This window comes from Pan paniscus, chromosome 9, assembly GCF_029289425.2.
Source record: "Pan paniscus chromosome 9, NHGRI_mPanPan1-v2.0_pri, whole genome shotgun sequence".
In the NCBI taxonomy this organism is placed as follows: domain Eukaryota; kingdom Metazoa; phylum Chordata; class Mammalia; order Primates; family Hominidae; genus Pan; species Pan paniscus.
Window position 1 is genome coordinate 3,486,395 of NC_073258.2, and position 27,696 is coordinate 3,514,090.

Sequence of the window (27,696 nt, forward strand, 5' to 3'; positions counted from 1 at the left end):
CCCTGGGTCTGGGCAGCAGGTCAGCCAGGGAAACAGGCTTGGTGCTTTGGGCCCCGAGTCTCCATAACTGTTGGGGTGAGTCCCTCCCCACTGCCATCATGCTGCCGGCATGTCCCCGGCATGTTCAGGCCAAAGCCAGGAACTCAACTCAGGGCCCCTCTCTATTTTCAGGAGGAGAAAATTGTAGAGAGAGGGGAGGGCCCCCAGACCTCAGTTTACCCACTGGCGACACAGAAGTGCCCGCCTGTGCCCTCCCGGGCCGGGGCAAGCAGTGGTGGGCCCAGTGGTCTCGTAGTCTGGGGTCGGTGTGAGTTCCGGTTCTCCAGGCTTTTTTCCAGACAACTGCTGGGATTGGTGGGCGAGACCAAGGCTCATCAAAGGCACAGCCTTGGGGGCAGGATCCCCACCATGAGTCAGAGGTGGTTCTGGGGAGCCTGGGCAGGCTGTCACCTCCTCAGCTGTCAGGCCCGAGGTCCTCATGTGGTCCCCAGGAGAAGGGGCAGACGGCCACTTCCGGCCACCAGCCAGCTCCCTGTGTGCCTGATTCCGTAACATGTCCCCTGGCTGGGCATGTACTCCCCAAGTTCTAATTACATGTAATTGCAGAGAAGGGCTCAGCCTGGGAAAAGGATGGGCATAGAGGGTGGTTGGGGGCTGGGGCCTCTGACACAGCTCCATGAGCCCGGCCAAGAGTCCCACACAAGTCAGCGGCCCCCCCGGACCCTGAAGGATCCCACATCCTCCCTGCCCTCGGGGAGGCCCCTTTCTGGGGTCAGGCCTGGAAGCTGCCCCAGAGCTTGGGCCCCGGGAATGGGTTGGTCCTCCCAGCGTAACGTGAGCCTGATCAGGCCTGGGGACCTGCTCAGCGGGTGTCTGGGGGCCCACGGCGGGCTGAGGAGCCTGAGCGGACTTGCTTCTGGCAGGACACCCCTCCCCCGGCCACCCTGGGCTCGCCCCTCTAGTAGCTGCACGTGTTCCCCGGGTGTGTGTCGGCATTCAGGCTACAGGGCTGCCTCATCCTGAAGAAGGCTGCGTTTACCCAGGGAGCCATAAAGAGATGACCTCCCATAACCTGAATCAATATTTCCCCACTGGGGCTCTGGCCCCCGCAGCTGTCTTCTTGATCATCTGGCAGATGCCACACCCACCCTTGGCCCTCCCCTGCCTTCCTGCCCTCCTACCCTCCTGCCAGGACATATAAGGACCAGACCCCTGCCCCCGGGCGCAACCCACACCGCCCCTGCCAGCCACCATGGGGCTGCCACTAGCCCGCCTGGCGGCTGTGTGCCTGGCCCTGTCTTTGGCAGGGGGCTCGGAGCTCCAGACAGGTGAGAGAGCAGACACAGGGGTCTGGGGCCTGGCAGAGTGTCCTGGGGGCAGGGCGAGGCGGGCGGGCAAGTCGCATCTGGGAGGAGGAGGTGGTCCCAGAGTGCAGCCTGCGCGGCTCCGCTGAGGCTCCTGGCCCGGGTTGGTCCCCGGCAGCCCCCGGCCCTGCTGACTTTCAAGGAGCTGGAAGGTCGGGGCTCCCCTGCTATTCCTTTGGGGTTGACTGCCCGACAACAGTGTGGGTCTTGGGGCCAGCACCAGGTGGAAACAGCAGGTCAGGCCCCAGTGAACTGGGTCATTGTCCATAGGGGAGGAAGGGGTGGCCAGGATCCCACCAGAAGGCCCCATTCTCAGGTGGCAGAGACCCTTGAAGAGTTGGGGCAGCACAGCCCTTGCTGGGGAGCGGGGTGCCCAGAACGCCCTCTCCTACATCCCGCTTGGCACCCAGCCGCAATCCTCACCAGGCCGGGGGTAGAAGCCCTGAGACCCCTGTGGTGGGGTGACCAAGGCCCAGCAGAGGGCCCGTGGATAGGAAGGAACCTTTCCCGGCCAGGGGCCCCGTGCTGGGCTCGAAGCTGCTTCCAGGTGCTTCTTCAGGGGCCTTCTCTCGAGGGTAGCTTGGGCAGCCTTCCCCCTCCAGGGCCACTCACCCCTCATTCCCCACTGCTCCCTCAGAGGGCAGAACCCGAAACCACGGCCACAACGTCTGCAGCACCTGGGGCGACTTCCACTACAAGACCTTCGACGGGGACGTCTTCCGCTTCCCCGGCCTCTGCGACTACAACTTCGCCTCCGACTGCCGAGGCTCCTACAAGGAATTTGCTGTGCACCTGAAGCGGGGTCCGGGCCAGGCTGAGGCCCCCGCCGGGGTGGAGTCCATCCTGCTGACTATCAAGGATGACACCATCTACCTCACCCGCCACCTGGCTGTGCTGAACGGGGCCATGTGAGTGTGGTCGGTGGCACCCCTCCCACATCCTAGCAACGGGGGCTGATGTTTCCCAAAGGGATATTCCTTGTAGCCCTAGAAGGCCTCTTCTGCCCCAGCACACAGCTCAGGAGAACAGCCTTGAGGTTTGGGTTCAGGTCACTAATTCATTCAACAAACACTGATGAGCCCCTACCATTCCCCCCATAGGCAAGGGGTTTCCGTTATCCCTTTGCCTGTGTGTCCCTGACAGCCCCTCCCCTCGGAGCCCACCAGGCTCGGGACAGACTTGGCACCCCTGGAGGCTGCATGTCTCTGGTCCTGTGCATGGAGTGGCCGTGTGTGCCCTCCCCAGGCTAGAGTTACAGAAGCCGGTGCAGGGGGCTGTGGGACCCCCTTCCCCACCCCCAGCTATTGCTCCCCTATTGTCTCCAGAACAATGAGGCCCTGTAGGTGCGTTCCCATCCAGCAGGTTCCCCACCTGCAGGACCTGCCCCTCTTCTGCCTGGGGATTTAGTTTCCTGCAAGGGGCCCCAGCATGGGCATGGGCAGGCGGGTGGAGGCCCTCAGGCATGGGCATGGGCAGGCGGGTGGGTAGAGGCCCTCAGGCGTGGGCGCAGGCGGGTGGGTGGGTAGGGGCCCTCAGGCATGGGCGCAGGCGGGTGGGTGGGTAGAGGCTTTCAGGCATGGGCAGGCGGGTAGAGGCCCTTGAGGACCGAGGCACAGAGGCTGGGGTGAGTGCCTCTACCTGGACCAGCAAGGGGCACTGGCAGGAGGTGGGGTAGGGCCCCTGACGGTCTCAGGGGCAGCCTGGGGGGCTCTGGGGCGTTTGGGACCCCATGGGGGGATGTTCCACCAAGCAGGGGGCCTGGAAGGGGGCTGGGCAGCCTGGTCCTCCCTCCTCTCCCAACCTGGTGCCCTCAGGGCCTCTGAGGGGGGACCCTGCCCAGGACCGTGCCCCGAGGAGGGAGTGGAGAGGAGGGGCATGCAGGCAGGAGGTGGCTCTGCCGGGGAAGCCTGGCCAGCGGAGATGGACAGGTGCTCTTTGGCCACTGCCTATGTCCCTCCACCCCAGAGGCCGGCCAAGTTGGTGACCCCAGGGCAGGAGCTGGGCCTGGCAGAGCCATCTCCACCACCCCAGGCGCCCAGCTTCAGTCCCCTCTGGGCGGCAGGGTCCCGGGAGGACAAGCTGGGGTGGGGGGGCCTGGGTGGTGGACCCAAGAGTGACCCCGATGTGCCTCCGCCAGGGTCAGCACCCCGCACTACAGCCCCGGGCTGCTCATTGAGAAGAGCGATGCCTACACCAAAGTCTACTCCCGCGCCGGCCTCACCCTCATGTGGAACCGGGAGGATGCACTCATGGTGCTCAGGGGTCCTCGGGCTCGTGGGGCTGGTGGGGGCTCCGTCAGGCCTCTGGGCGGACCCCAAGGGAGGGCAGGGAGGGCAGTGCTCTGACCCCTCACCGAGAGGGCATGGGTGGGGCAGGGCCTCGGCAGCGCGGGGTGTCGGTGCTGGACTTGGGGGGCAGCAGCAGAAGTCGACCTGGCCCTGACCCCCCCAGGCCTCAGCCTTCCCCCAAACGCACTCGGCTTCTCAGGGACCTGCCCTGCCAGGCCACTCCCTGGCTGCTGACCCCAGCCTTCCTGCCCCACCTTCCTCTGGCTCAAACAAGCCACCAGTCTTGGGGGTTCCTGGCGGCTGTGGGCCGGGCGGGAGGCCAGCTCACCTGCTCCCTCCCGCAACAGCTGGAGCTGGACACTAAGTTCCGGAACCACACCTGTGGCCTCTGCGGGGACTACAACGGCCTGCAGAGCTATTCAGAATTCCTCTCTGACGGTGAGGCCCGGAGGGCTTGGTGGGGGCAGGGTGGGCTACGGGTCCCCAGGAGCCCCAGCTGAAGGGCCGTGCATCCCCAGGCGTGCTCTTCAGTCCCCTGGAGTTTGGGAACATGCAGAAGATCAACCAGCCCGATGTGGTGTGTGAGGATCCCGAGGAGGAGGTGGCCCTCGCATCCTGCTCCGAGCACGTGAGTCCCCTCGGTCCGGGGTGGGGGTCCTGGCGGAGCTGGCCTCTGAGCAGCATGCTCACCCTGCGTCTGTCCCCAGCGCGCCGAGTGTGAGAGGCTGCTGACCGCCAAGGCCTTCGCGGACTGCCAGGACCTGGTGCTGCTGGAGCCGTATCTGCGTGCCTGCCAGCAGGACCGCTGCCGGTGCCCGGGCGGTGACACCTGCGTCTGCAGCACCGTGGCCGAGTTCTCCCGCCAGTGCTCCCACGCCGGCGGCCGGCCCGGGAACTGGAGGACCGCCACGCTCTGCCGTAAGCCCCGGTGCCCTGTGGGCAGGGGACCCCGGGGAGACCCCGCACTGGTGCTTTCCCCAAGCCCGGGTGGGAGCTGTGTCTGCGCCGGGCACCTTGAGCTGGGGGGACACTCACTGCACCGGGCACCTTGAGCTGGGGGAACACTAACCGTGCCGGGCACCGGGAGCTGGGGGGACACTCACCGTGCTGGGCACCTTGAGCTGGGGGGACACTCACCGCGCCGGGCACTGGGAGCTGGGGGGACACTCACCACGGGCACCGGGAGCTGGGGGGACACTCACCGCGCCGGGCACTGGGAGCTGGGGGGACACTCACCGCGCCGGGCACCGGGAGCTGGGGGGACACTCACCGTGCCGGGCACCGGGAGCTGGGGGGACACTCACCACGGGCACCGGGAGCTGGGGGGACACTCACCGTGCCGGGCACCGGGAGCTGGGGGGAGACTCACCATGCCGGGCACCTTGAGCTGGGGGACACTCACCGTGCCGGGCACCGGGAGCTGGGGGGACACTCACCGTGCCGGGCACCGGGAGCTGGGGGGACACTCACCGTGCCGGGCACCTTGAGCTGGGGGACACTCACCGTGCCGGGCACCGGGAGCTGGGGGGACACTCACCGTGCCGGGCACCAGGAGCTGGGGGGACACTCACCACGGGCACCGGGAGCTGGGGGGACACTCACCGTGCCGGGCACCGGGAGCTGGGGGACACTCAACGTGCCGGGCACCTTGAGCTGGGGGACACTCACCGTGCCGGGCACCGGGAGCTGGGGGGACACTCACCACGGGCACCGGGAGCTGGAGGGACACTCACCGAGGGCACTGGGAGCTGGGGCGACACTCACCGTGGGCTGAGAGCCCTTCTTGGTGCACTTCGGGGTGGAGCGGCTGCTGTGCCCCAGCCTCACCCTCACTGCGTGGCCTCTACGGTTCCAGCCAAGACCTGCCCCAGGAACCTGGTGTACCTGGAGAGCGGCTCGCCCTGCATGGACACCTGCTCACACCTGGAGGTGAGCAGCCTGTGCGAGGAGCACCGCATGGACGGCTGTTTCTGCCCAGAAGGTGCGTGTGGAGGATGGCCCCGCCCTGGCACTGCCCACCAGATGAGAGGCAGCCCTGGCCTGGGGTTCTCGCCTGCGCTGAGGGGACGGCTCCGCTGGGTGGTGAGGGCAGCGGCGGCACAGAAGTGCCTCTCCCTCCACCCGATACCGGGGGAGAAGGGGCCTCGGTGTGAGGCCCTTCCCAAAGGGTGGCTTCAGGGAGGCCGAGAAGGGGGCTGCCTTCCTGGTTATCACCCTGGGGACAGACCTCCTCCTGCCCGGCCCCTGGCCTGGTGCCTGAGGCCTTTGGGAGCAGCTCGATTGTCAGGGGCAGGAAGGTGGCCTGGAGGCTGGACCCCCATGGCCAGACCCCAACCCAGGGACCAGGTGGGGACTGCAGACGTCAGCGCAGGGGACCAGTGGTGCCTGCGGGTGGGAGGCCTGGCTGTCAGCCCCTCGGTGGGGATTCTGGCTCTTTCTGAGTCAGCCGGGGTGACATCGCCTCCCTGGCTGTCCCAGGCACCGTATATGACGACATCGGGGACAGTGGCTGCGTTCCTGTGAGCCAGTGCCACTGCAGGCTGCACGGACACCTATACACACCGGGCCAGGAGATCACCAATGACTGCGAGCAGTGGTGAGTCCCGGGGCCAGGGCTGGGCACAGCAGAGGCTGGGGTGGCTGAGCCCTGACCCTGTGCCCCGCTGCCCAACAGTGTCTGTAACGCTGGCCGCTGGGTGTGCAAAGACCTGCCCTGCCCTGGCACCTGTGCCCTGGAAGGCGGCTCCCACATCACCACCTTCGATGGGAAGACGTACACCTTCCACGGGGACTGCTACTATGTCCTGGCCAAGGTAGGCTGCCCAGGGTCTGGGGCATGGGGCAGAGCTGGGGCTGGCATCCAGGCCCTTGGCTGTCCGGGGGTGGGTGGGCTGGCTGTCCCTGAAGCAGAGGGTGCCTGTGGGCTGTCCTGGGGCAGGTGACCATGCTTCTGCTCTCTGGCTGGAGAATAAGAAGCAGGCCTTCCTTTCTAAGCCACTGCCAGGTCCTAGGGTGCAGGGTGCTGCCCGTCCCGGCCCTCAGCGGCTGCACTGCCTCTTGCCCCATCACAGGGTGACCACAACGATTCTTACGCTCTCCTGGGCGAGCTGGCCCCCTGCGGCTCCACAGACAAGCAGACCTGCCTGAAGACGGTGGTGCTGCTGACTGACAAGAAGAAGAATGTGAGTGGTCCTGCCCCGCTCCTTCTGGAGCCCCAGGTCCCCCGAGGGGGGCCCTTCTCAGCCCTGAGCAACCTCGGCCTTTCCTGCAGGTGGTGGTCTTCAAGTCCGATGGCAGTGTGCTGCTCAACGAGCTGCAGGTGAACCTGCCCCACGTGACCGGTGAGTTGTGCCCCAGGGAGGGGCCCGGGCCCTTCGAGCTCCACTGGGCCTGCAGTGATTCGGACAGTCCAGCCACCTCGGACCCAGGAGGCTGGGTGGGAAGGTTCCACGGGGGGAGGGTCCCTGCAGCACCCAGCAGGCTCCGTCCTGGGTCCTCTGCTGGAGGGGGTGGTGGGAGGGTGACACCCTCCTACTGCTCACCTGGGCCGGGCAGGTCCCGGGAGCCCCGCCCCTCGCCGTGCCCCTTACTGTGTCCCTCATCGTGCCCCTGCCCACAGCGAGCTTCTCTGTCTTCCGCCCGTCTTCCTACCACATCATGGTGAGCATGGCCATTGGCATCCGGCTGCAGGTGCAGCTGGCCCCAGTCATGCAACTCTTTGTGACACTGGACCAGGCCTCCCAGGGGCAGGTGCAGGGTAAGTGGCCCCACCGGGATTGCCCCAACAAAGGCCCACAGGGGGGCCTGCTAGCCCCAGACTCTTCCCAACCCTGTCCTGGCCCCTCAGGCCTCTGCGGGAACTTCAACGGCCTGGAAGGTGACGACTTCAAGACGGCCAGTGGGCTGGTGGAGGCCACAGGGGCCGGCTTTGCCAACACCTGGAAGGCACAGTCAAGCTGCCATGACAAGCTGGACTGGTTGGACGATCCCTGCTCCCTGAACATCGAGAGCGGTGAGGCTCGGCAACATGGGCGCCCCCACCTAGCGTGCCTAGGGTACCCGGCCCATGGCCTGGAAGGGCAGATGGGGCTCCCAGCAGGACGCATGGGTGGTGAGGGGCAGAAGTGAGGTGGCTCTCCTCCAGGGGCAGCCCGGCCCCTGCTGCTTCCTGCTGTGGCTAGTTTATGGCGGCCATGGTGGCAGCCTGCCAGGTGACCCGGAAGAGGGCCTGGGCTGGTCCCTACCTGCCCCATCACGTCCAGGATGCTGGGCCCTTGAGGGTGAGAGACGGGAGGTGGTGGGTGCCCTGCAGGGGTTTCTATCCAGCCAGGAGCTGCCTGGAAATTTGACTCACGGGGAGGAAGGGGCCTGGGCATTGGTGCACAGAGGGAACCATATCTGGGGCCTAGGCAGCCAGGCAGCAGGGCCCAGGGGATCTCATGGGGGTCCTGGGCCCCGCTGAAGTTCCGATCCCCCACTCCCCAGCCAACTATGCCGAGCACTGGTGCTCCCTCCTGAAGAAGACAGAGACCCCCTTTGGCAGGTGCCACTCGGCCGTGGACCCTGCTGAGTATTACAAGGTGGGTGGGACCCACACCCCCAGGCCCCCATGCCATCGAGGTGGACTCAGGGCACCCCCAGACCCCATGCCACCCGTGAGGTGGACTCAGGGCACCCAGTTGGGCCCACTGGTTGCTGTGTGTGCGTGTGAGCTTGCATCTATGAGCGCCGGGCCACACTCTGCCTCCCTGCCTCACTGCCCGTCCACCTTGCTCTGTCGCCCAGAGGTGCAAATACGACACGTGTAACTGTCAGAACAATGAGGACTGCCTGTGCGCCGCCCTGTCCTCCTACGCACGCGCCTGCACCGCCAAGGGCGTCATGCTGTGGGGCTGGCGGGAGCATGTCTGCAGTGAGTGCCGTCCCCCTGGGCTGCATCCTGGGGATGGGGTCTGGGCTTTGAGCTCCTGGGATGGGGCTGGGGGCCCTGAGCACGGGTGGTCCAGGGAGAGGGGTCGGCCCCCTGCAGCCACGGACCAGGCTCCAGCTTCGTCGGCCGGTGGTAGCAGGAAACCAGCTCCTCCTATAGCAAGGGGCGGCCACATAGCAGGGGCAGAACCTGGGGTGGGCCTGGAGCTGTGGCGGCCGAGTGTGGGAGTGGGTCCCAGAGTGTGCACTCCCTGGCCCCTTGGCCACCCTGGGGATGGGAGCTGGGCGTCTGGCTCTTCCCGTCCCTCACACCACCCCGTGGTCCTCTGCAGACAAGGATGTGGGCTCCTGCCCCAACTCGCAGGTCTTCCTGTACAACCTGACCACCTGCCAGCAGACGTGCCGCTCCCTCTCCGAGGCCGACAGCCACTGTCTCGAGGGCTTTGCGCCTGTGGACGGCTGCGGCTGCCCTGACCACACCTTCCTGGACGAGAAGGGCCGCTGCGTGCCCCTGGCCAAGTGCTCCTGCTACCACCGCGGTCTCTACCTGGAGGCGGGGGACGTGGTCGTCAGGCAGGAAGAACGATGGTGGGTACCTGATCGGGGGTCAGGTGTGGCGTGGGGGCGGGGGAGCTCCTTCTGAGCCTGCTCCAAGCGGAGACCTGGGGGTCTCTACCTGGGGAAGCTGAGACACCCGAGGCTGAGGGGTGCCGGGGGTGGGGTGCTCTGAGAGGCATCAGGCTCACATCTGCGGGGAAGCTGCGGGCTGTCTGTGGCCGTCCTGCATGGGCCCCGCTCATCCCTGGCCTTTTCCACAGTGTGTGCCGGGATGGGCGGCTGCACTGTAGGCAGATCCGGCTGATCGGCCAGAGTAAGTGGCACTGCCCCGGCCACCCCTCCCCAGCCACCCCTCCCTGCCTGCCCTGGCCACCCTCCCCGGCCACCCCTCCCGGGCCTGCCTGAGACCCCCAGCTTCAGCTGGAGCTGAGGTGGCCCCTCCGTCCCACAGGCTGCACGGCCCCAAAGATCCACATGGACTGCAGCAACCTGACCGCACTGGCCACCTCGAAGCCCCGAGCCCTCAGCTGCCAGACGCTGGCCGCCGGCTATGTGCGTGTTGGGGGCGCTGCTGTGGGCAGGCAGGGATTCCTGGCTGGCTGAGCCTGGCTCTTGTGCTGTGCCCCCGCTAGGGTCTGGGTGCCGAGTCCTGAGGACACAGGCCCTGTTGATGCTGTCCCTGGCCCTGGGAGGGAAGTGGCAGCCTGTGAGCCACCGGGGCACAGGGGCCGGTGTAGGGCCCTCGGCCGGCAGCCCTCACCAGTCTCACCGCCCTGTGGCAGGCCCAAGGGGAGGGAAGCCTGAGCCCAGGCCAGGGGGAGTGGTGGGAGGTCTGGGACATGACAGAGACTGCACGGTCAGGCCTTTCCTGGTTGCACATCCAATCCTGACCCCAGGGAGGGCTGCAGCCTCACCTGTCCACCCGTGAACCCCACTCTCTGGCTGTCCCCAGTACCACACAGAGTGTGTCAGTGGCTGTGTGTGCCCCGACGGGCTGATGGATGACGGCCGGGGCGGCTGCGTGGTGGAGAAGGAATGTCCTTGCGTCCATAACAACGACCTGTATTCTTCCGGGGCCAAGATCAAGGTGGACTGCAATACCTGGTAAGCTGGCCCGGCCTGTCCTGGCTGCCTCCCAGGCCCCACGTGCTCCGCAGGGGTGGCCACTGGAGAGCGGGCCAAGGGGCAGGTGCCTCTCCTGGGGGTTCTGCCTGGGTCTTGCGAGATCCTGTGGTGGCCCCTGTCCCACGGGCAGGGTGGTCTCTCATAGCAACCGCTGGTCTTGAAGCCATGGGGGAAGGGACATTTGGAGCCACTTTTGGGGCCTGCAGGTGTCCTGTGTGGGAGGCACAGGGAGCTGTCTGCACGGTGCCCAGGGTCTCCTCCAGCCACCCATGAGCGGGTCCTGGGTCCCTTCAGGCTCCTCTCCTGTCCTCCTCAGCACCTGCAAGAGAGGACGCTGGGTGTGCACCCAGGCTGTGTGCCATGGCACCTGCTCCATTTACGGGAGTGGCCACTACATCACCTTTGACGGGAAGTACTACGACTTTGACGGACACTGCTCCTACGTGGCTGTTCAGGTGTGGTCACGGGCACTGCCTGGTCGGGCTGCTTATGGTCAGGGACCCTCTGCCTGCCCCAAGTGCAGTGCTTAGCTCCCCGAGAAACCCTGAGACTTGGGAAGGCCGGCCTTTCCTCAGCCCCAGACCCGCACCTGCACCCGCAGGAGGATTCGTTCTTCTAGCCAGGGCTGGGTAGGGGTGGTAAAACCCCTCTGTACTGCCCAGTTCTGTGGTTCTCCTCTGGGTCCTCCTCTGTGGTTCTCCTCTGGGTCCTCCTGTGGGTCCTCTTCTGTGGTTCTCCTCTGGGTCCTCCTGTGGGTCCTCATCTGGGTCCTCCCTCCTCTGGGTCCTCCCTCCTCTGGGTCCTCCTCTGAGTTCTCCTCTGAGTCCTCCTCTGGCTCCTCCCTCCTCTGGGTCCTCCCTCCTCTGAGTCCTCCTCTGGGTCCTCCCTCCTCTGGGTCCTCCTCCAGATCCTCCTCTGGGTCCTCCCTCCTCTGGCTCCTCCCTCCTCTGAGTTCTCCTCTGAGTCCTCCTCTGGGTCCTCCCTCCTCTGGGTCCTCCTCTGTGGTCCTCATTTGGGTCCTTCTCTGGGTGCACAAGGTGGGTGCACCAGCCATGGGGACTGAGGGCACCTGTTTGGGGAGCTGAGTAAAGGCCAGGGCTAGGCTGCTGCCCGCGCGGATCTCCAGATCCAAATCCCACAGCCCTTTGAGGCACCGTGATCCCCAGGGACAGGGGACAGGCCTACAGCAGGGCCAGGTCCTTGGATGGGCCGGGCCAGGGCCTGGTTTGTCTGCTCAGTGGCTGTGGCCCTGCCAACTGGGGCGGGTGTGCCCCGGGACACCTGGGGTCCAGCTGTCCTGGCTGACCTTGCCCTCCTGGCCCCCAGGACTACTGCGGCCAGAACTCCTCACTGGGCTCATTCAGCATCATCACCGAGAACGTCCCCTGTGGCACCACGGGCGTCACCTGCTCCAAGGCCATCAAGATCTTCATGGGGGTGAGTGCTGCTGGCCCTGGGGACGCGTGAGCCCTGCGGGACCCTCAGACCAGCCAGTGACTGGGCCTCTCCTCCGGGCAGAGGACGGAGCTGAAGTTGGAAGACAAGCACCGTGCAGTGATCCAGCGTGATGAGGGCCACCATGTGGCCTACACCACGCGGGAGGTGGGCCAGTACCTGGTGGTGGAGTCCAGCACGGGCATCATCGTCATCTGGGACAAGAGAACCACGGTGTTCATCAAGCTGGCTCCCTCCTACAAGGTGGGCTGCCTCCCTGCCTGCCCTGCGCCCTCCTGGCCAGCCCCCCACCCCCTGCCCTGGTGTTTGCGGGACAAGCCCCTGTCCTCCCTCTAGCCCCTTTTTGGAGCCCCTGTGATGCTTGTCTCTTGCAGGGCACCGTGTGTGGCCTGTGTGGGAACTTTGACCACCGCTCCAACAACGACTTCACCACGCGGGACCACATGGTGATGAGCAGCGAGCTGGACTTCGGGAACAGCTGGAAGGAGGCCCCCACCTGCCCAGATGTGAGCACCAACCCCGAACCCTGCAGCCTGAACCCGCACCGCCGCTCCTGGGCCGAGAAGCAGTGCAGCATCCTCAAAAGCAGCGTGTTCAGCATCTGCCACAGCAAGGTGGGCTGGCCGGGCCATGGTGGGGCAAGTAGGCAGAGGAGGGCTGTAGGTGGGCTGTGACTGTGGGCCGGGGCCATGGGCGGGGCCGACTGTAGGCAGAGCAGGGCTGTAGGGGGGCTGTGACTATAGGCCGGGGCATGGCGGGGCTAACTAGGCAGAGCAGGGCTGTAGGTGGGCTATAGCTGTGGACGGGGCCATGGGCGGTGCCGACCGTAGGCAGAGCAGGGCTGTAGGTGGGCTATAGCTGTGGGCGGGGCCATGGGCGGGGCCGACTGTAGGCAGAGCAGGGCTGTAGGTGGGCTATAGCTGTGGGCGGGGCCGTGGGCGGGGCCATGGGCGGGGCCGACTAGGCAGAGCAGGGCTGTAGGTGGACTATAGCTGTGGGCGGGGCCATGGGCGGGGCCGACTAGGCAGAGCAGGGCTGTAGGTGGGCTATGGCTGTGGGCGGAGCCATGGGCGGGGCCGACTGTAGGCAGAGCTGGGCTGTAGGTGGGCTGTGGCTGTGGGCGGGGCCGACTAGGCAGGGCGGGGCCGACTAGGCAGGGCGGGGCCGACTAGGCAGAGCGGGGCTATGGGCTGACTGTGGACGTGGTGAGGGTGCCGTAGAGCATGCTAATGATCAGGGCGTGGTCATAGCAGGGTAGGGTCTTGGGTGCTCCTGGGGCTGGGGGGCTTCTCCACATGCTCCCCACACCTTCAGGAGTCGCCCTGCCGCGTCAGCCACCACACGGCACTTGTCCTCCAGCTTTGGCTCTGGCCGCTGCATCCTTTGGTCACATGACCGTATAATCGGCCTCCCCTCTGAGACCCTGGGCTGGACCCCCGGCCTCCCTCTGCCTCCCCAGGCTCAGATATTCACCCGGAGGGAGAAAGGACATGTGTCCCCCATGCCCACACATCCCCAGCTACAGGCAGCTGGGGAGGACGGGTTCTAGGATGGCCATGTTACAGCTGGGGATGCAGAGGGGCTGGGTGATGGGTCTGCACCGCCACGGCGGGACAGGTGTCTCTGGACCCTCTCCCCAAGGTTGGCCCTGCCGGGGCCCTGGCTGGCTGGTGCTGGGTAACGTGCCCTGTCCCAGGAGCAGGGCCGGCCTCAGGGTCCTGAGCTCCAGGGCACTGGGGAAGTCCTGGCCCCATGAGGGCAGCACGGGCCCAGGACAGACCAGGGTGTTCTCCCCAGGTGGACCCCAAGCCCTTCTACGAGGCCTGTGTGCACGACTCGTGCTCCTGTGACACGGGTGGGGACTGTGAGTGCTTCTGCTCTGCCGTGGCCTCCTACGCCCAGGAGTGTACCAAAGAGGGGGCCTGCGTGTTCTGGAGGACGCCGGACCTGTGCCGTAAGAGCCTGCCCGAACTGCACTCAGGGCCGGGACGGGGGCTGGGAGGTGCTGTATTGCGGGCCGGGGCGGCACTCCTTGTCCATCCAGGTGATGGGTGTGCATCACCCACCCTTTCCCCGACTTCTCCAGTGTCCTTCTTTGGGGCCCTGTGGGACCCGGGTTGGCAGAGCAAGCTTGATGCGTCTGCGCCCCAGCCCCCCACCCCAGATTCGCCCTCACCCCAGCCCAGGCCTGAGCCCTCCTGTGTCTGACCCTGGCCCCGTCTCCCCCAAGCCATATTCTGCGACTACTACAACCCTCCGCATGAGTGTGAGTGGCACTATGAGCCGTGTGGGAACCGGAGCTTCGAGACCTGCAGGACCATCAACGGCATCCACTCCAACATCTCCGTGTCCTACCTGGAGGGTGAGCAGGGTGGGGCGGGCTTCAGCGGGGGTGATGGCCGAGGGGCCTGGAGGCTGAGTGGGGCAGCCCTCGGGAGAGGCAACAGTCCACTGGCCTGGAGGGTGAGCCAGGCGGCCCTCAGGGGAGGCTACGGCCGACGGGCCTGGCAGTGTGGGGCTGAAGGCTGATGTTGTCTGGAGACCCATGGGGACACCCGGAGGGAGGCCTGACCCTCAGGGTACCCACAGCCCAGGGCATCCAGGCTCCCCTTGCTGCAGGATCAGGAGGGAAGCAGGCTAGCGTGGAAACTGGGAGTGGCAGGGGTGGGAGGTGCTGAGGTTCGTGCAGAGCAGGGAGGGTTGGGGAGCATTTCAGGCACAGGTCAGGGGAGGCCCCTGCCGGGTGCTGGTGTCTGAGCTGAGAACCAGTGACATGAAGGAGGGACTGGTGGGAAGTTTGGGAGGGAGTATCCCGCCATGGGAGAGGAACATGGGTCTTGGGACTCAGGGCTGCTCGGGGGGCCCGATGAGACTGGGCAGGGCTCCTCAGCAGGCAGCGTTCAGGGCTCAGTGGGGTGGGGAGATCCAGGCCCTGCCTTTCCAATCCCCGGCCTTCCCAGAGGGGCATCCTGCAGAGAAGGGCCTGCCAGGGTAGGGACGGTGGGTGGGGTGTGGTGGACTGCGGTGGTCCCAACCCCATGCCCTGTGTCCACCAGGCTGCTACCCCCGGTGCCCCAAGGACAGGCCCATCTATGAGGAAGATCTGAAGAAGTGTGTCACTGCAGACAAGTGTGGCTGCTACGTCGAGGACACCCACTACCCACCTGGAGCGTCGGTTCCCACCGAGGAGATCTGCAAGTCTTGGTACCTAAGCCCACGTGGCAGGGGGCCTGGGGGAGCTGCACATATGGGCACATGAGTACACACACACGTGTGAGCACACAGTGTACACAGTACACAGACACACAACCGTTCCACATGGGTGCACATGCACACAAACGCACACAGCATACCACGTGCACACACACGGTCACATGCACGCACGGTGCACACATGCACACATGAATGGATGCCAACATGCAGGCACACAGTCACACATGCACACAGCACATACTTGGACACATGCCTAGACGCAGATACCCAGGCATACACTCACGGTTACACACTCACGCATGCACATATGCATGGATGCAGACACGCAGGCGCACACGGTCATATAGTCATACACCACATGCACACATGCACAGACACCCAGGCACACACAGTTACACAGTCACACATGCACACATGCATGGACGCAGACACGCAGGCACACACACACATGCACAGTGCACACATGTACACATGCCTAGACACAGATACCCAGGCACACACAGTCACACATGCATGGACACAGAGTCACATGTGCACACACACACACGTGTGGACAGACAGGCACAGTCACGTGCACACATGCACTCATGCACTCACACTCAGTCACACATGAACATGTGCTCACATGCATGTACACTGACACACAGGCACACACAGTCACACGTGCACACATGCATGGACGCAGACACGCAGGCACACAGTCACACAGTCACACATGCACACACTGCACACATGTACACATGCCTAGACACAGATATGCAGGCGCACACACATAGTCAAACATGCACACATGCATGGACACAAAGTCACACGTGCACACATGCACACATGCATGGACAGACACACAGGCACACACAGTCACGTGCACAGATGCACTCACAGTCACACATGAACACATGCTCACATGCACAGACACTGACACGCAGGCACACACAGTCACACATGTACATGTGCCTAGACACAGATACCCAGACACACACAATTACACCGTCACACATGCATGGATGCAGACACACAGGTACACAAGGTCACACAGTCATATAATGCACACATGCACACATGCATAGATACAGACACCGAGGTACACATGGTTACACAGTCACACATGCACACATGCATGGACGCAGACACGCAGGCACACAGTCACACAGTCACACATGCACACACTGCACACATGTACACATGCCTAGACACAGATATGCAGGCACACACACATAGTCAAACATGCACACATGCATGGACACAAAGTCACACGTGCACACATGCACACATGCACACATGCATGGACAGACACACAGGCACACAGTCACGTGCACAGATGCACTCACAGTCACACATGAACACATGCTCACATGCACAGACACTGACACGCAGGCACACACAGTCACACATGTACATGTGCCTAGACACAGATACCCAGACACACACAATTACACAGTCACACAATCACACATGCATGGACGCAGACACACAGGTACACAAGGTCACACAGTCATATAATGCACACAGTGCACACATGCACACATGCATAGATACAGACACCCAGGTACACACTCACGGTTACCCAGTCACACATGCACACATGCATGGAGGCAGACACACAAGCACACACAGTCACACAGTCACACATGCACACAGGAGCCAGGCCACAGAGGTACCAGTCCCTCACTGCGGCGGGGGGTCTTCTGTTCTCATCCCATCCTCTGGGTCTGGCTTTTTCCTTCCTCTCCTCGCCCCTGCTCTGTTCCCACAGTTACAACCCAGTGGGGGGCTCTTCCGGAGCTGGCTTTGGGGCAGTGCCCGGGGGCTTTGGGCTCGGTACTAGCCACATGGGGAAGCTGGGGGTCTGAGCAGGGTGGGCGCGTTGTCAGTGGAGTGGGACTTGTAGCCATGTGCTTGCTTTGCAGCGTGTGCACCAACTCCTCCCAAGTCGTCTGCAGGCCGGAGGAAGGTAAGCTGCCCTCTGCTGCCAGCCCTGCGGTGGCCGGGCCCATCCTGGGGAAGCCTGTGGGGCCTTGGATGGGTGGGGGGGTGCTGGTCTCCTCCTGGGCTCTGCCCCTTTGGTCCCCCCCAGCTCAGACCCACCTCCGATGTGTATCAGCCCTGGGGGGCTGCTGTGACCCATTTTGTTTCTTCTGGGGTGTCGGTGTCCTGTGGGGAATTTCCATCACCCTCTCCCGTTATCCAGCTTCTGCGTTCTGATGAGATTCCCTTTATTCAAAGAGAGGGGCTCTGGGACGGGTGCAGTCTCACTGAAGCATTTCTTAGCTGCTTGTGGGGGCTCAGGCACACCTGGCCTTCCTCCTATCTTGCTCCTGATGAGGTAATTCTTGGCCTCACCCTCACCCCCAGGAAAGATTCTTAACCAGACCCAGGATGGCGCCTTCTGCTACTGGGAGATCTGTGGCCCCAACGGGACGGTGGAGAAGCACTTCAACATCTGTTCCATTACGACACCCCCGTCCACCCTGACCACCTTCACCACCATCACCCTCCCCACCACCCCCACCACCTTCACCACTACCACCACCACCACCACCCCGACCTCCAGCACAGGTAAGGCCCCCTGGTTCCCTGCATGCTTCCTCGGGCTCTCACCTTCCCCTGCATCCAGCATCCAGCACAGAGGGCTCTTTCAGGGGCAGGCCCCGGCCCGGTGCAGCCAGGCTGTGACCCCTGCACACCAGCTGCAGAGTGAGGTGACAGTGGCATTCCCCTGCACTGAGGTGTGAGGGGGCCTGCCCTGGCTCCCCTGGCCTGGTGCATTGAGATAGTAGCATCCTGACCACATCCCCAAGCCCAGACCACAGTGGAGGATCACCTGGGGAGATTTCTGAAAACCAGCAGGAAACTATCCCTAAGGGTTAGAGAAATTTTCTTATGTTCCCCTGCGTTTGTTCTGGTTGAAATCCTAGCTACCACTGAACAAGCCACCAGGGGTATGGTAGCCACAGAAAAAAGAAACTTTTTTTTAAAAAAGGCAAGATTTTAAAAGATCTTGAACTATATAATGATATCCTCTTTTCTTCCTGCTTTATTGCAGTTTTATCAACAACTCCGAGTAAGTGACGGTGATGATATTCATGATGACAAGCAGGGTGGGAGGAGCGAAGTCTTATAAAATCACCTGCAGGATGCTTCCTTCAGGGCCCAGATGTGAGGCTGGCGGGGCTGGACTCCTCTGCTTACGGACCAAAGATGGATGTATTTTGGCCACTTCATTCATGGTTTGCCGAGGCCAGGGGCTAAAGTGAGACCTGATTGGCTGTCGGTGACAATATTGCTGGTTAAGAGTGGAGACAAAGCCCCTTCCGTCACACTTCCTTACTGGAATGGGCAGCTCTCTTGTTATTGATTCTTTGAAAAAAAAGTATTGAAAATAGCTGAGGAAGGGGTCCATCACACCCAGGTGTGGCTCTGGGTGGCCCCGTCTCTTTGGGCTCAGGTTTTCAGTTGCAAAATGAGGATGGAAGTGGTGTCCAGCCCTGAGCTCTCTGGCCCTGCACTCTGGTTTTTTGGCAATGACAGGGAAAAGAGAGATTGCAGCTGGGGGATGGTCATGGAGGTCCCTGGGTCCTCTGAATCCTGGTGGCTTCCTGGAGGTGCCTCTCCCCAGGTGTGAAAGACAAGAGCTTGGTTTTGCTTCCCTAGAGCTGTGCTGCCTCTGGTCTGACTGGATCAATGAGGACCACCCCAGCAGGGGCAGCGACGGCGGCGACCGAGAAACATTTGATGGGGTCTGCGGGGCCCCTGAGGACATCGAGTGCAGGTCGGTCAAGGATCCCCACCTCAGCTTGGAGCAGCTAGGCCAGAAGGTGCAGTGCGATGTCTCTGTTGGGTTCATTTGCAAGAATGAAGACCAGTTTGGAAATGGACCATTTGGACTGTGTTACGACTACAAGATACGTGTCAATTGTTGCTGGCCCATGGATAAGTGTATCACCACTCCCAGCCCTCCAACTACCACTCCCAGCCCTCCACCAACCAGCACGACCACCCTTCCACCAACCACCACCCCCAGCCCTCCAACCACCACCACAACCACCCCTCCACCAACCACCACCCCCAGCCCTCCAATAACCACCACGACCACCCCTCCACCAACCACCACTCCCAGCCCTCCAATAACCACCACGACCACCCCTCCACCAACCACCACTCCCAGCCCTCCAACTACCACTCCCAGCCCTCCAACCACCACTCCCAGCCCTCCAACAACCACTCCCAGCCCTCCAACAACCACTCCCAGCCCTCCAACCACCACTCCCAGCCCTCCAACAACCACTCCCAGCCCTCCAACTACCACTCCCAGCCCTCCAACCACCACTCCCAGCCCTCCAACTACCACTCCCAGCCCTCCAACAACCACCACAACCACCCCTCCACCAACCACCACTCCCAGTCCTCCAACGACTACGCCCATCACTCCACCAACCAGCACTACTACCCTTCCACCAACCACCACTCCCAGCCCTCCAACAATCACCACAACCACCCCTCCACCAACCACCACTCCCAGCCCTCCACCAACCACCACAACCACCCCTCCACCAACCACCACTCCCAGCCCTCCAACAACGACCAGAACCACCCCTCCACCAACCACCACTCCCAGCCCTCCAACAACTACACCCATCACTCCACCAACCAGCACTACAACCCTTCCACCAACCGCCACTCCCAGCCCTCTAACAACCACCACAACCACCCCTCCACCAACCACCACTCCCAGCCCTCCACCAACCACCACAACCACCCCTCCACCAACCACCACTCCCAGCCCTCCAACAACCACCATTCCAAGCCCTCCAACAACCACCACAACCACCCCTCCACCAACCACCACTCCCAGCCCTCCAACAACCACCACTCCCAGGCCTCCAATAACCACCACAACCACCCCTCCACCAACCACCACTCCCAGCCCTCCAACAACCACCACGACCACCCCTTCACCAACCACCACCCCCAGCTCTCCAATAACCACCACAACCACCCCTTCCTCAACTACCACTCCCAGCCCTCCACCAACCACCACGACCACCCCTCCACCAACCACCACTCCCAGTCCTCCAACGACTACGCCCATCACTCCACCAACCAGCACTACTACCCTTCCACCAACCACCACTCCCAGCCCTCCAACAATCACCACAACCACCCCTCCACCAACCACCACTCCCAGCCCTCCACCAACCACCACAACCACCCCTCCACCAACCACCACTCCCAGCCCTCCAACAACGACCAGAACCACCCCTCCACCAACCACCACTCCCAGCCCTCCAACAACTACACCCATCACTCCACCAACCAGCACTACAACCCTTCCACCAACCGCCACTCCCAGCCCTCTAACAACCACCACAACCACCCCTCCACCAACCACCACTCCCAGCCCTCCAACAACCACCACTCCCAGGCCTCCAATAACCACCACAACCACCCCTCCACCAACCACCACTCCCAGCCCTCCAACAACCACCACGACCACCCCTTCACCAACCACCACCCCCAGCTCTCCAATAACCACCACAACCACCCCTTCCTCAACTACCACTCCCAGCCCTCCACCAACCACCACGACCACCCCTCCACCAACCACCACTTCCAGCCCTCTAACAACTACTCCTCTACCTCCATCAATAACTCCTGCTACATTTTCACCATTCTCAACGACAACCCCTACTATCCCATGCGTGCCTGTCTGCAATTGGACTGGCTGGCTGGATTCTGGAAAACCCAACTTTCACAAACCAGGTGGAGATACGGAATTGATTGGAGACGTCTGTGGACCAGGCTGGGCAGCTAACATCTCTTGCAGAGCCACCATGTATCCTGATGTTCCCATTGGACAGCTTGGACAAACGGTGGTGTGTGATGTCTCTGTGGGGCTGGTATGCAAAAATGAAGACCAAAAGCCAGGTGGGGTCATCCCTATGGCCTTCTGCCTCAACTACGAGATCAACGTTCAGTGCTGTGAGTGTGTCACCCAACCCACCACCATGACAACCACCACCACAGAGACCCTAACCCCAACCGCCATCACCACCACCATTACGATGACCCCAACCCCAACACCCACTGGCTCACAGACCCCAACCCTGACACCCATCACCACCACCACTACGGTGACCCCAACCCCAACACCCACTGGCACACAGAGTACAACCCCGACAGCCATCACCACCACCACTACGGTGACCCCAACCCCAACACCCACCGGCACACAGACCCCAACCCCGACAGCCATCACCACCACGACTACGGGGACCCCAACCCCAACACCCACCGGCACACAGAGTACAACGCCGACACCCATCACCACCACCACTACGGTGACCCCAACCCCAACACCCACCGGCACACAGAGTACAACCCCGACAGCCATCACCACCACCACTATGGTGACCCCAACCCCAACCCCCACCAGCACACAGACCCCAACATCGACACCCATCACCACCACCACTACGGTGACCCCAACCCCAACACCCACCGGCACACAGAGTACAACCCCGACACCCATCACCACCACGACTACGGTGACCCCAACCCCAACACCCACCGGCACACAGAGTACAACCACGACACCCATCACCACCACGACTACGGTGACCCCAACCCCAACACCCACTGGCACACAGACCCCAACCCCAATCACCATCACCACCACCACTACGGTGACCCCAACCCCAACACCCACTGGCACACAGAGTACAACCCCGACACCGATCACCACCACCACTACGGTGACCCCAACCCCAACACCCACCGGCACACAGACCCCAACCACGACACCCATCACCACCACTACGGTGACACCAACTCCAACACCCACCGGCACACAGACCCCAACCACGACACCCATCACCACCACTACGGTGACCCCAACCCCAACAACCACTGGCACACAGACCCTAACCCCAACCACCATCACCACCACCACTACGGTGACCCCAACCCCAACACCCACCGGCACACAGAGTACAACCGCGACACCCATCACCATCACCACTACGGTGACCCCAACCCCAACACCCACCGGCACACAGAGTACAACCCCGACACCCATCACCACCACCAGTACGGTGACCCCAACCCCAACACCCACGGGCACACAGACCCCAACATCGACACCCATCAGCACCACCACTACGGTGACCCCAACCCCAACACCCACCGGCACACAGACGCCAACCCCGACACCCATCAGCACCACCATTACGGTGACCCCAACGCCAACACCCACCGGCACACAGACCCCAACCACGACACCCATCACCACCACCACTACGGTGACCCCAACCCCAACACCCACCGGCACACAGACCCCAACATCGACACCCATCACCACCACCACTACGGTGACCCCAACCCCAACACCCACTGGCACACAGACCGCAACATCGACACCCATCACCACCACCACTACGGTGACCCCAACCCCAACACCCACCGGCACACAGACCCCAACATCGACACCCATCACCACCACCACTACGGTGACCCCAACGCCAACACCCACCGGCACACAGAGTACAACCCCGACACCAATCACCACCACCACTACGGTGACCCCAACCCCAACACCCACCGGCACACAGACCCCAACCACGACACCCATCACCACCACTACGGTGACACCAACTCCAACACCCACCGGCACACAGACCCCAACCACGACACCCATCACCACCACTACGGTGACCCCAACCCCAACAACCACTGGCACACAGACCCTAACCCCAACCACCATCACCACCACCACTACGGTGACCCCAACCCCAACACCCACCGGCACACAGAGTACAACCGCGACACCCATCACCATCACCACTACAGTGACCCCAACCCCAACACCCACCGGCACACAGAGTACAACCCCGACACCCATCACCACCACGAGTACGGTGACCCCAACCCCAACACCCACGGGCACACAGACCCCAACATCGACACCCATCAGCACCACCACTACGGTGACCCCAACCCCAACACCCACCGGCACACAGACCCCAACCACGACACCCATCACCACCACCACTACGGTGACCCCAACCCCAACACCCACCGGCACACAGACCCCAACATCGACACCCATCACCACCACCACTACGGTGACCCCAACCCCAACACCCACCGGCACACAGACCGCAACATCGACACCCATCACCACCACCACTACGGTGACCCCAACCCCAACACCCACCGGCACACAGACCCCAACATCGACACCCATCACCACCACCACTACGGTGGCCCCAACGCCAACACCCACTGGCACACAGACCCCAACATCGACACCCATCACCACCACCACTACGGTGACCCCAACCCCAACACCCACCGGCACACAGACCCCAACATCGACACCCATCACCACCACCACTACGGTGACCCCAACCCCAACACCCACCGGCACACAGAGTACCACCCCGACACTCATCACCACCACCAGTACGGTGACCCCAACCCCAACACCCACGGGCACACAGACCCCAACATCGACACCCATCACCACCACCACTACGGTGACCCCAACCCCAACACCCACCGGCACACAGACCCCAACCCCGACACCCATCAGCACCACCATTACGGTGACCCCAACCCCAACACCCACCGGCACACAGACCCCAACATCGACACCCATCACCACCACTACGGTGACCCCAACCCCAACACCCACCGGCACACAGACCCCAACCATGACACCCATCACCACCACCACTACGGTGACCCCAACCCCAACACCCACCGGCACACAGACCCCAACATCGACACCCATCACCACCACCACTACGGTGACCCCAACCCCAACACCCACCGGCACACAGACCCCAACATCGACACCCATCACCACCACCACTACGGTGACCCCAACCCCAACACCCACCGGCACACAGAGTACAACCCCGACACTCATCACCACCACCAGTACGGTGACCCCAACCCCAACACCCACGGGCACACAGACCCCAACATCGACACCCATCACCACCACCACTACGGTGACCCCAACCCCAACACCCACCGGCACACAGACCCCAACCCCGACAGCCATCACCACCACCACTACGGTGACCCCAACCCCAACACCCACGGGCACACAGACCCCAACATCGACACCCATCAGCACCATCACTACAGTGACCCCAACCCCAACACCCACCGGCACACAGACCCCAACCACGACACCCATCAGCACCACCATTACGGTGACCCCAACCCCAACACCCACCGGCACACAGACCCCAACATCGACACCCATCACCACCACCACTACGGTGACCCCAACCCCAACACCCACCAGCACACAGACCCCAACATCGACACCCATCACCACCACCAGTACGGTGACCCCAACGCCAACACCCACCGGCACACAGACCCCAACATCGACACCCATCACCACCACCACTACGGTGACCCCAACCCCAACACCCACCAGCACACAGAGTACAACCCCGACACCCATCACCACCACCACTACGGTGACCCCAACCCCAACACCCACCGGCACACAGACCCCAACCACGACACCCATCACCACCACTACGGTGACACCAACTCCAACACCCACCGGCACACAGACCCCAACCACGACACCCATCACCACCACTACGGTGATCCCAACCCCAACGCCCACCGGCACACAGACCCTAACCCCAACCACCATCACCACCACCACTACGGTGACCCCAACCCCAACACCCACCGGCACACAGAGTACAACCCCGACACCCATCACCACCACCACTACGGTGACCCCAACCCCAACACCCACCGGCACACAGAGTACAACCCCCACACCCATCACCACCACCACTACGGTGACCCCAACCCCAACACCCACCGGCACACAGACCCCAACCACGACACCCATCACCACCACTACGGTGACACCAACTCCAACACCCACCAGCACACAGACCCCAACTACGACACCCATCACCACAACTACGGTGACTCCAACCCCAACAACCACTGGCACACAGACCCTAACCCCAACCACCATCACCACCACCACTATGGTGACCCCAACCCCAACACCCACCGGCACACAGAGTACAACCCTGACACCCATCACCACCACCACTACGGTGACCCCAACCCCAACACCCACCGGCACACATACCCCAACATCGACACCCATCACCACCACCACTACGGTGACCCAAACCCCAACACCCACCGGCACACAGACCGCAACATCAACACCCATCACCACTACCACTATGGTGACCCCAACCCCAACACCCACTGGCACACAGAGTACAACCCCGACACCCATCACCACCACGTCTACGGTGACCCCAACCCCAACACCCACCGGCACACACAGTACAACCCCGACACCCATCACCACCACCACTACGGTGACCCCAACGCCAACACCCACCGGCACACAGACCCCAACATCGACACCCATCACCACCACCACTACGGTGACCCCAACCCCAACACCCACCGGCACACAGACCCCAACATCGACACCCATCACCACCACCAGTACGGTGACCCCAACCCCAACACCCACCGGCACACAGAGTACAACCCCGACACCCGTCACCACCACCACTACGGTGACCCCAACCCCAACACCCACCGGCACACAGAGTACAACCCCGACCCCCATCACCACCACCACTACGGTGACCCCAACCCCAACACCCACCGGCACACAGACCCCAACATCGACACCCATCACCACCACCACTACGGTGACCCCAACCCCAACATCCACTGGCACACAGACCCCAACATCGACACCCATCACCACCACCACTACAGTGACCCCAACCCCAACACCCACCGGCACACAGAGTACAACCCCGACACCCGTCACCACCACCACTACGGTGACCCCAACCCCCACCGGCACACAGAGTACAACCCCGACACCCGTCACCACCACCACTATGGTGACCCCAACCCCAACACCCACCGACACTCAGACCCCAACCACGACACCCATCACCACCACGTCTACGGTGACCCCAACCCCAACCCCCACCAGCACACAGACCCCAACATCGACACCCATCACCACCACCACTACGGTGACCCCAACCCCAACACCCACCGGCACACAGAGTACAACCCCGACACCCGTCACCACCACCACTACGGTGACCCCAACCCCAACACCCACCGGCACACAGACCCCAACATCGACACCCATCACCACCACCACTACGGTGACCCCAACCCCAACACCCACCGGCACACAGAGTACAACCCCGACACCCATCACCACCACGTCTACGGTGACCCCAACCCCAACACCCACCGGCACAAAGAGTACAACCCCGACACCCATCACCACCACGTCTACGGTGACCCCAACCCCAACACCCACCGGCACACAGAGTACAACCCTGACACCCATCACCACCACGTCTACGGTGACCCCAACCCCAACCCCCACCGGCACACAGAGTACAACCCCGACACACATCACCACCACGTCTACGGTGACCCCAACCCCAACACCCACCGGCACACAGAGTACAACCCCGACACCCATCACCACCACCACTACGGTGACCCAAACCCCAACACCCACCAGCACACAGACCCCAACCACAGCACCCATCACCACCACCATTACGGTGACCCCAACCCCAACACCCACCGGCACACAGACCCCAACCCCTACCGTCATCACCGCCACCACTACGGTGACACCAACTCCAACACCCACCGGCACACAGACCCCAACATCGACACCCATCACCACCACGACTACGGTGACCCCAACCCCAACACCCACCACTGGAAGCACGGGGCCCCCCACCCGCACAAGCACAGCACCCACTGCTGAGTTGACCACATCCAAACCTCCGCCTGAGTCCTCAACCCCTCAGACCTCTCGGTCCACCTCTTCCCCTCTCATGGAGTCAACCACCCTTCTGAGTACCCTACCACCTGCCATTGAGACGACCAGCACGGCCCCACCCTCCACACCCACGGCACCCACGACCACAAGAGGAGGCCACACACTGTCTCCACCGCCCAGCACCACCACGTCCCCTCCAGGTAAGCAGAGCCGCTCGGTTCCTCTGGCCTGCGATGCTTCTTCCTTCCCTTCTGCTGGGCAGGACTGTCCCAGGAAGGCTCCAGGCACGTTCTGGGCACCTCCCTGCCCACCAAGCTTGGTCACTGTGTGGGCAGAAGCCACTGACACTGGCCAGTGCTGGGCAGTGAAGCCAAAGGCCATTCCACTTGCCCATAGGACAGCCTTCTTAGGAGCCGCTGACACCGGCCAGTGCTGGGCAGTGGAGCCATAGGCCATCCCACTCGCCCATAGGACAGCCTTTTTAGTAGCTGCTGACTCTGGGCAGTGCTGGGCAGTGGAGCCTAGGCCATCCTGCTCGCCCATAAGATGGCCTTCTTCAGGGGCCCACTGCTATGTGATGCGGTGCTGTGGGAGCCCATCAAGGCTGGGGGGCAGAGAGAGGCTGCCAGTGAGGTGCCTGCGGGTCCTCCTGCTTCTGGCTGCAGCGCCTCCTCGGGGCCTTTTCCTGGTGGACGGCGTGCCGCAGCCAATGCCTTCTGGACGCCTCTTGCTGGCCGTCGGCTTGGCCAGCAAGCTGTGTTGCTGCCGGAGCGCCAGGTCACCTGCAGGCTCTCGTGACACTCGGCTGTGGTGATACTGGCCTTGCCGCTCCACCCTGCCTGGTGACTCTGAGAGCCTGGGGGGTGGGCACGAGACCTTGGTCCTCCAGTTCTGCCACCCAGTCGGCTGTCTGGCTCCC

General features: G+C 63.0%; 1 protein-coding gene across 1 annotated transcript in view; it reads left to right on the forward strand.

Moving 5' to 3' along the window:
- The first annotated feature begins 1,252 nt into the window (after window positions 1–1,252).
- The window catches only part of MUC2 (mucin 2, oligomeric mucus/gel-forming), a 36,245-nt gene continuing 9,801 nt past the window's right edge, over window positions 1,253–27,696 (forward strand). The window contains exons 1-32 of the mRNA XM_063607947.1: window positions 1,253–1,328; window positions 2,002–2,272; window positions 3,502–3,616; window positions 4,000–4,090; window positions 4,171–4,280; window positions 4,360–4,570; window positions 5,508–5,633; window positions 6,131–6,248; window positions 6,327–6,465; window positions 6,724–6,834; window positions 6,924–6,993; window positions 7,272–7,409; window positions 7,500–7,664; window positions 8,138–8,232; window positions 8,438–8,564; window positions 8,914–9,169; window positions 9,400–9,452; window positions 9,591–9,691; window positions 10,092–10,243; window positions 10,581–10,719; window positions 11,591–11,701; window positions 11,783–11,962; window positions 12,094–12,333; window positions 13,517–13,673; window positions 13,950–14,081; window positions 14,776–14,923; window positions 16,840–16,883; window positions 17,285–17,488; window positions 17,976–17,993; window positions 18,584–19,808; window positions 19,857–20,008; window positions 20,507–26,977. Coding sequence (XP_063464017.1) covers window positions 1,253–1,328; window positions 2,002–2,272; window positions 3,502–3,616; window positions 4,000–4,090; window positions 4,171–4,280; window positions 4,360–4,570; window positions 5,508–5,633; window positions 6,131–6,248; window positions 6,327–6,465; window positions 6,724–6,834; window positions 6,924–6,993; window positions 7,272–7,409; window positions 7,500–7,664; window positions 8,138–8,232; window positions 8,438–8,564; window positions 8,914–9,169; window positions 9,400–9,452; window positions 9,591–9,691; window positions 10,092–10,243; window positions 10,581–10,719; window positions 11,591–11,701; window positions 11,783–11,962; window positions 12,094–12,333; window positions 13,517–13,673; window positions 13,950–14,081; window positions 14,776–14,923; window positions 16,840–16,883; window positions 17,285–17,488; window positions 17,976–17,993; window positions 18,584–19,808; window positions 19,857–20,008; window positions 20,507–26,977 — 11,746 coding nt within the window. The remainder of the gene's footprint in view (window positions 1,329–2,001; window positions 2,273–3,501; window positions 3,617–3,999; window positions 4,091–4,170; window positions 4,281–4,359; window positions 4,571–5,507; window positions 5,634–6,130; window positions 6,249–6,326; window positions 6,466–6,723; window positions 6,835–6,923; window positions 6,994–7,271; window positions 7,410–7,499; window positions 7,665–8,137; window positions 8,233–8,437; window positions 8,565–8,913; window positions 9,170–9,399; window positions 9,453–9,590; window positions 9,692–10,091; window positions 10,244–10,580; window positions 10,720–11,590; window positions 11,702–11,782; window positions 11,963–12,093; window positions 12,334–13,516; window positions 13,674–13,949; window positions 14,082–14,775; window positions 14,924–16,839; window positions 16,884–17,284; window positions 17,489–17,975; window positions 17,994–18,583; window positions 19,809–19,856; window positions 20,009–20,506; window positions 26,978–27,696) is intronic.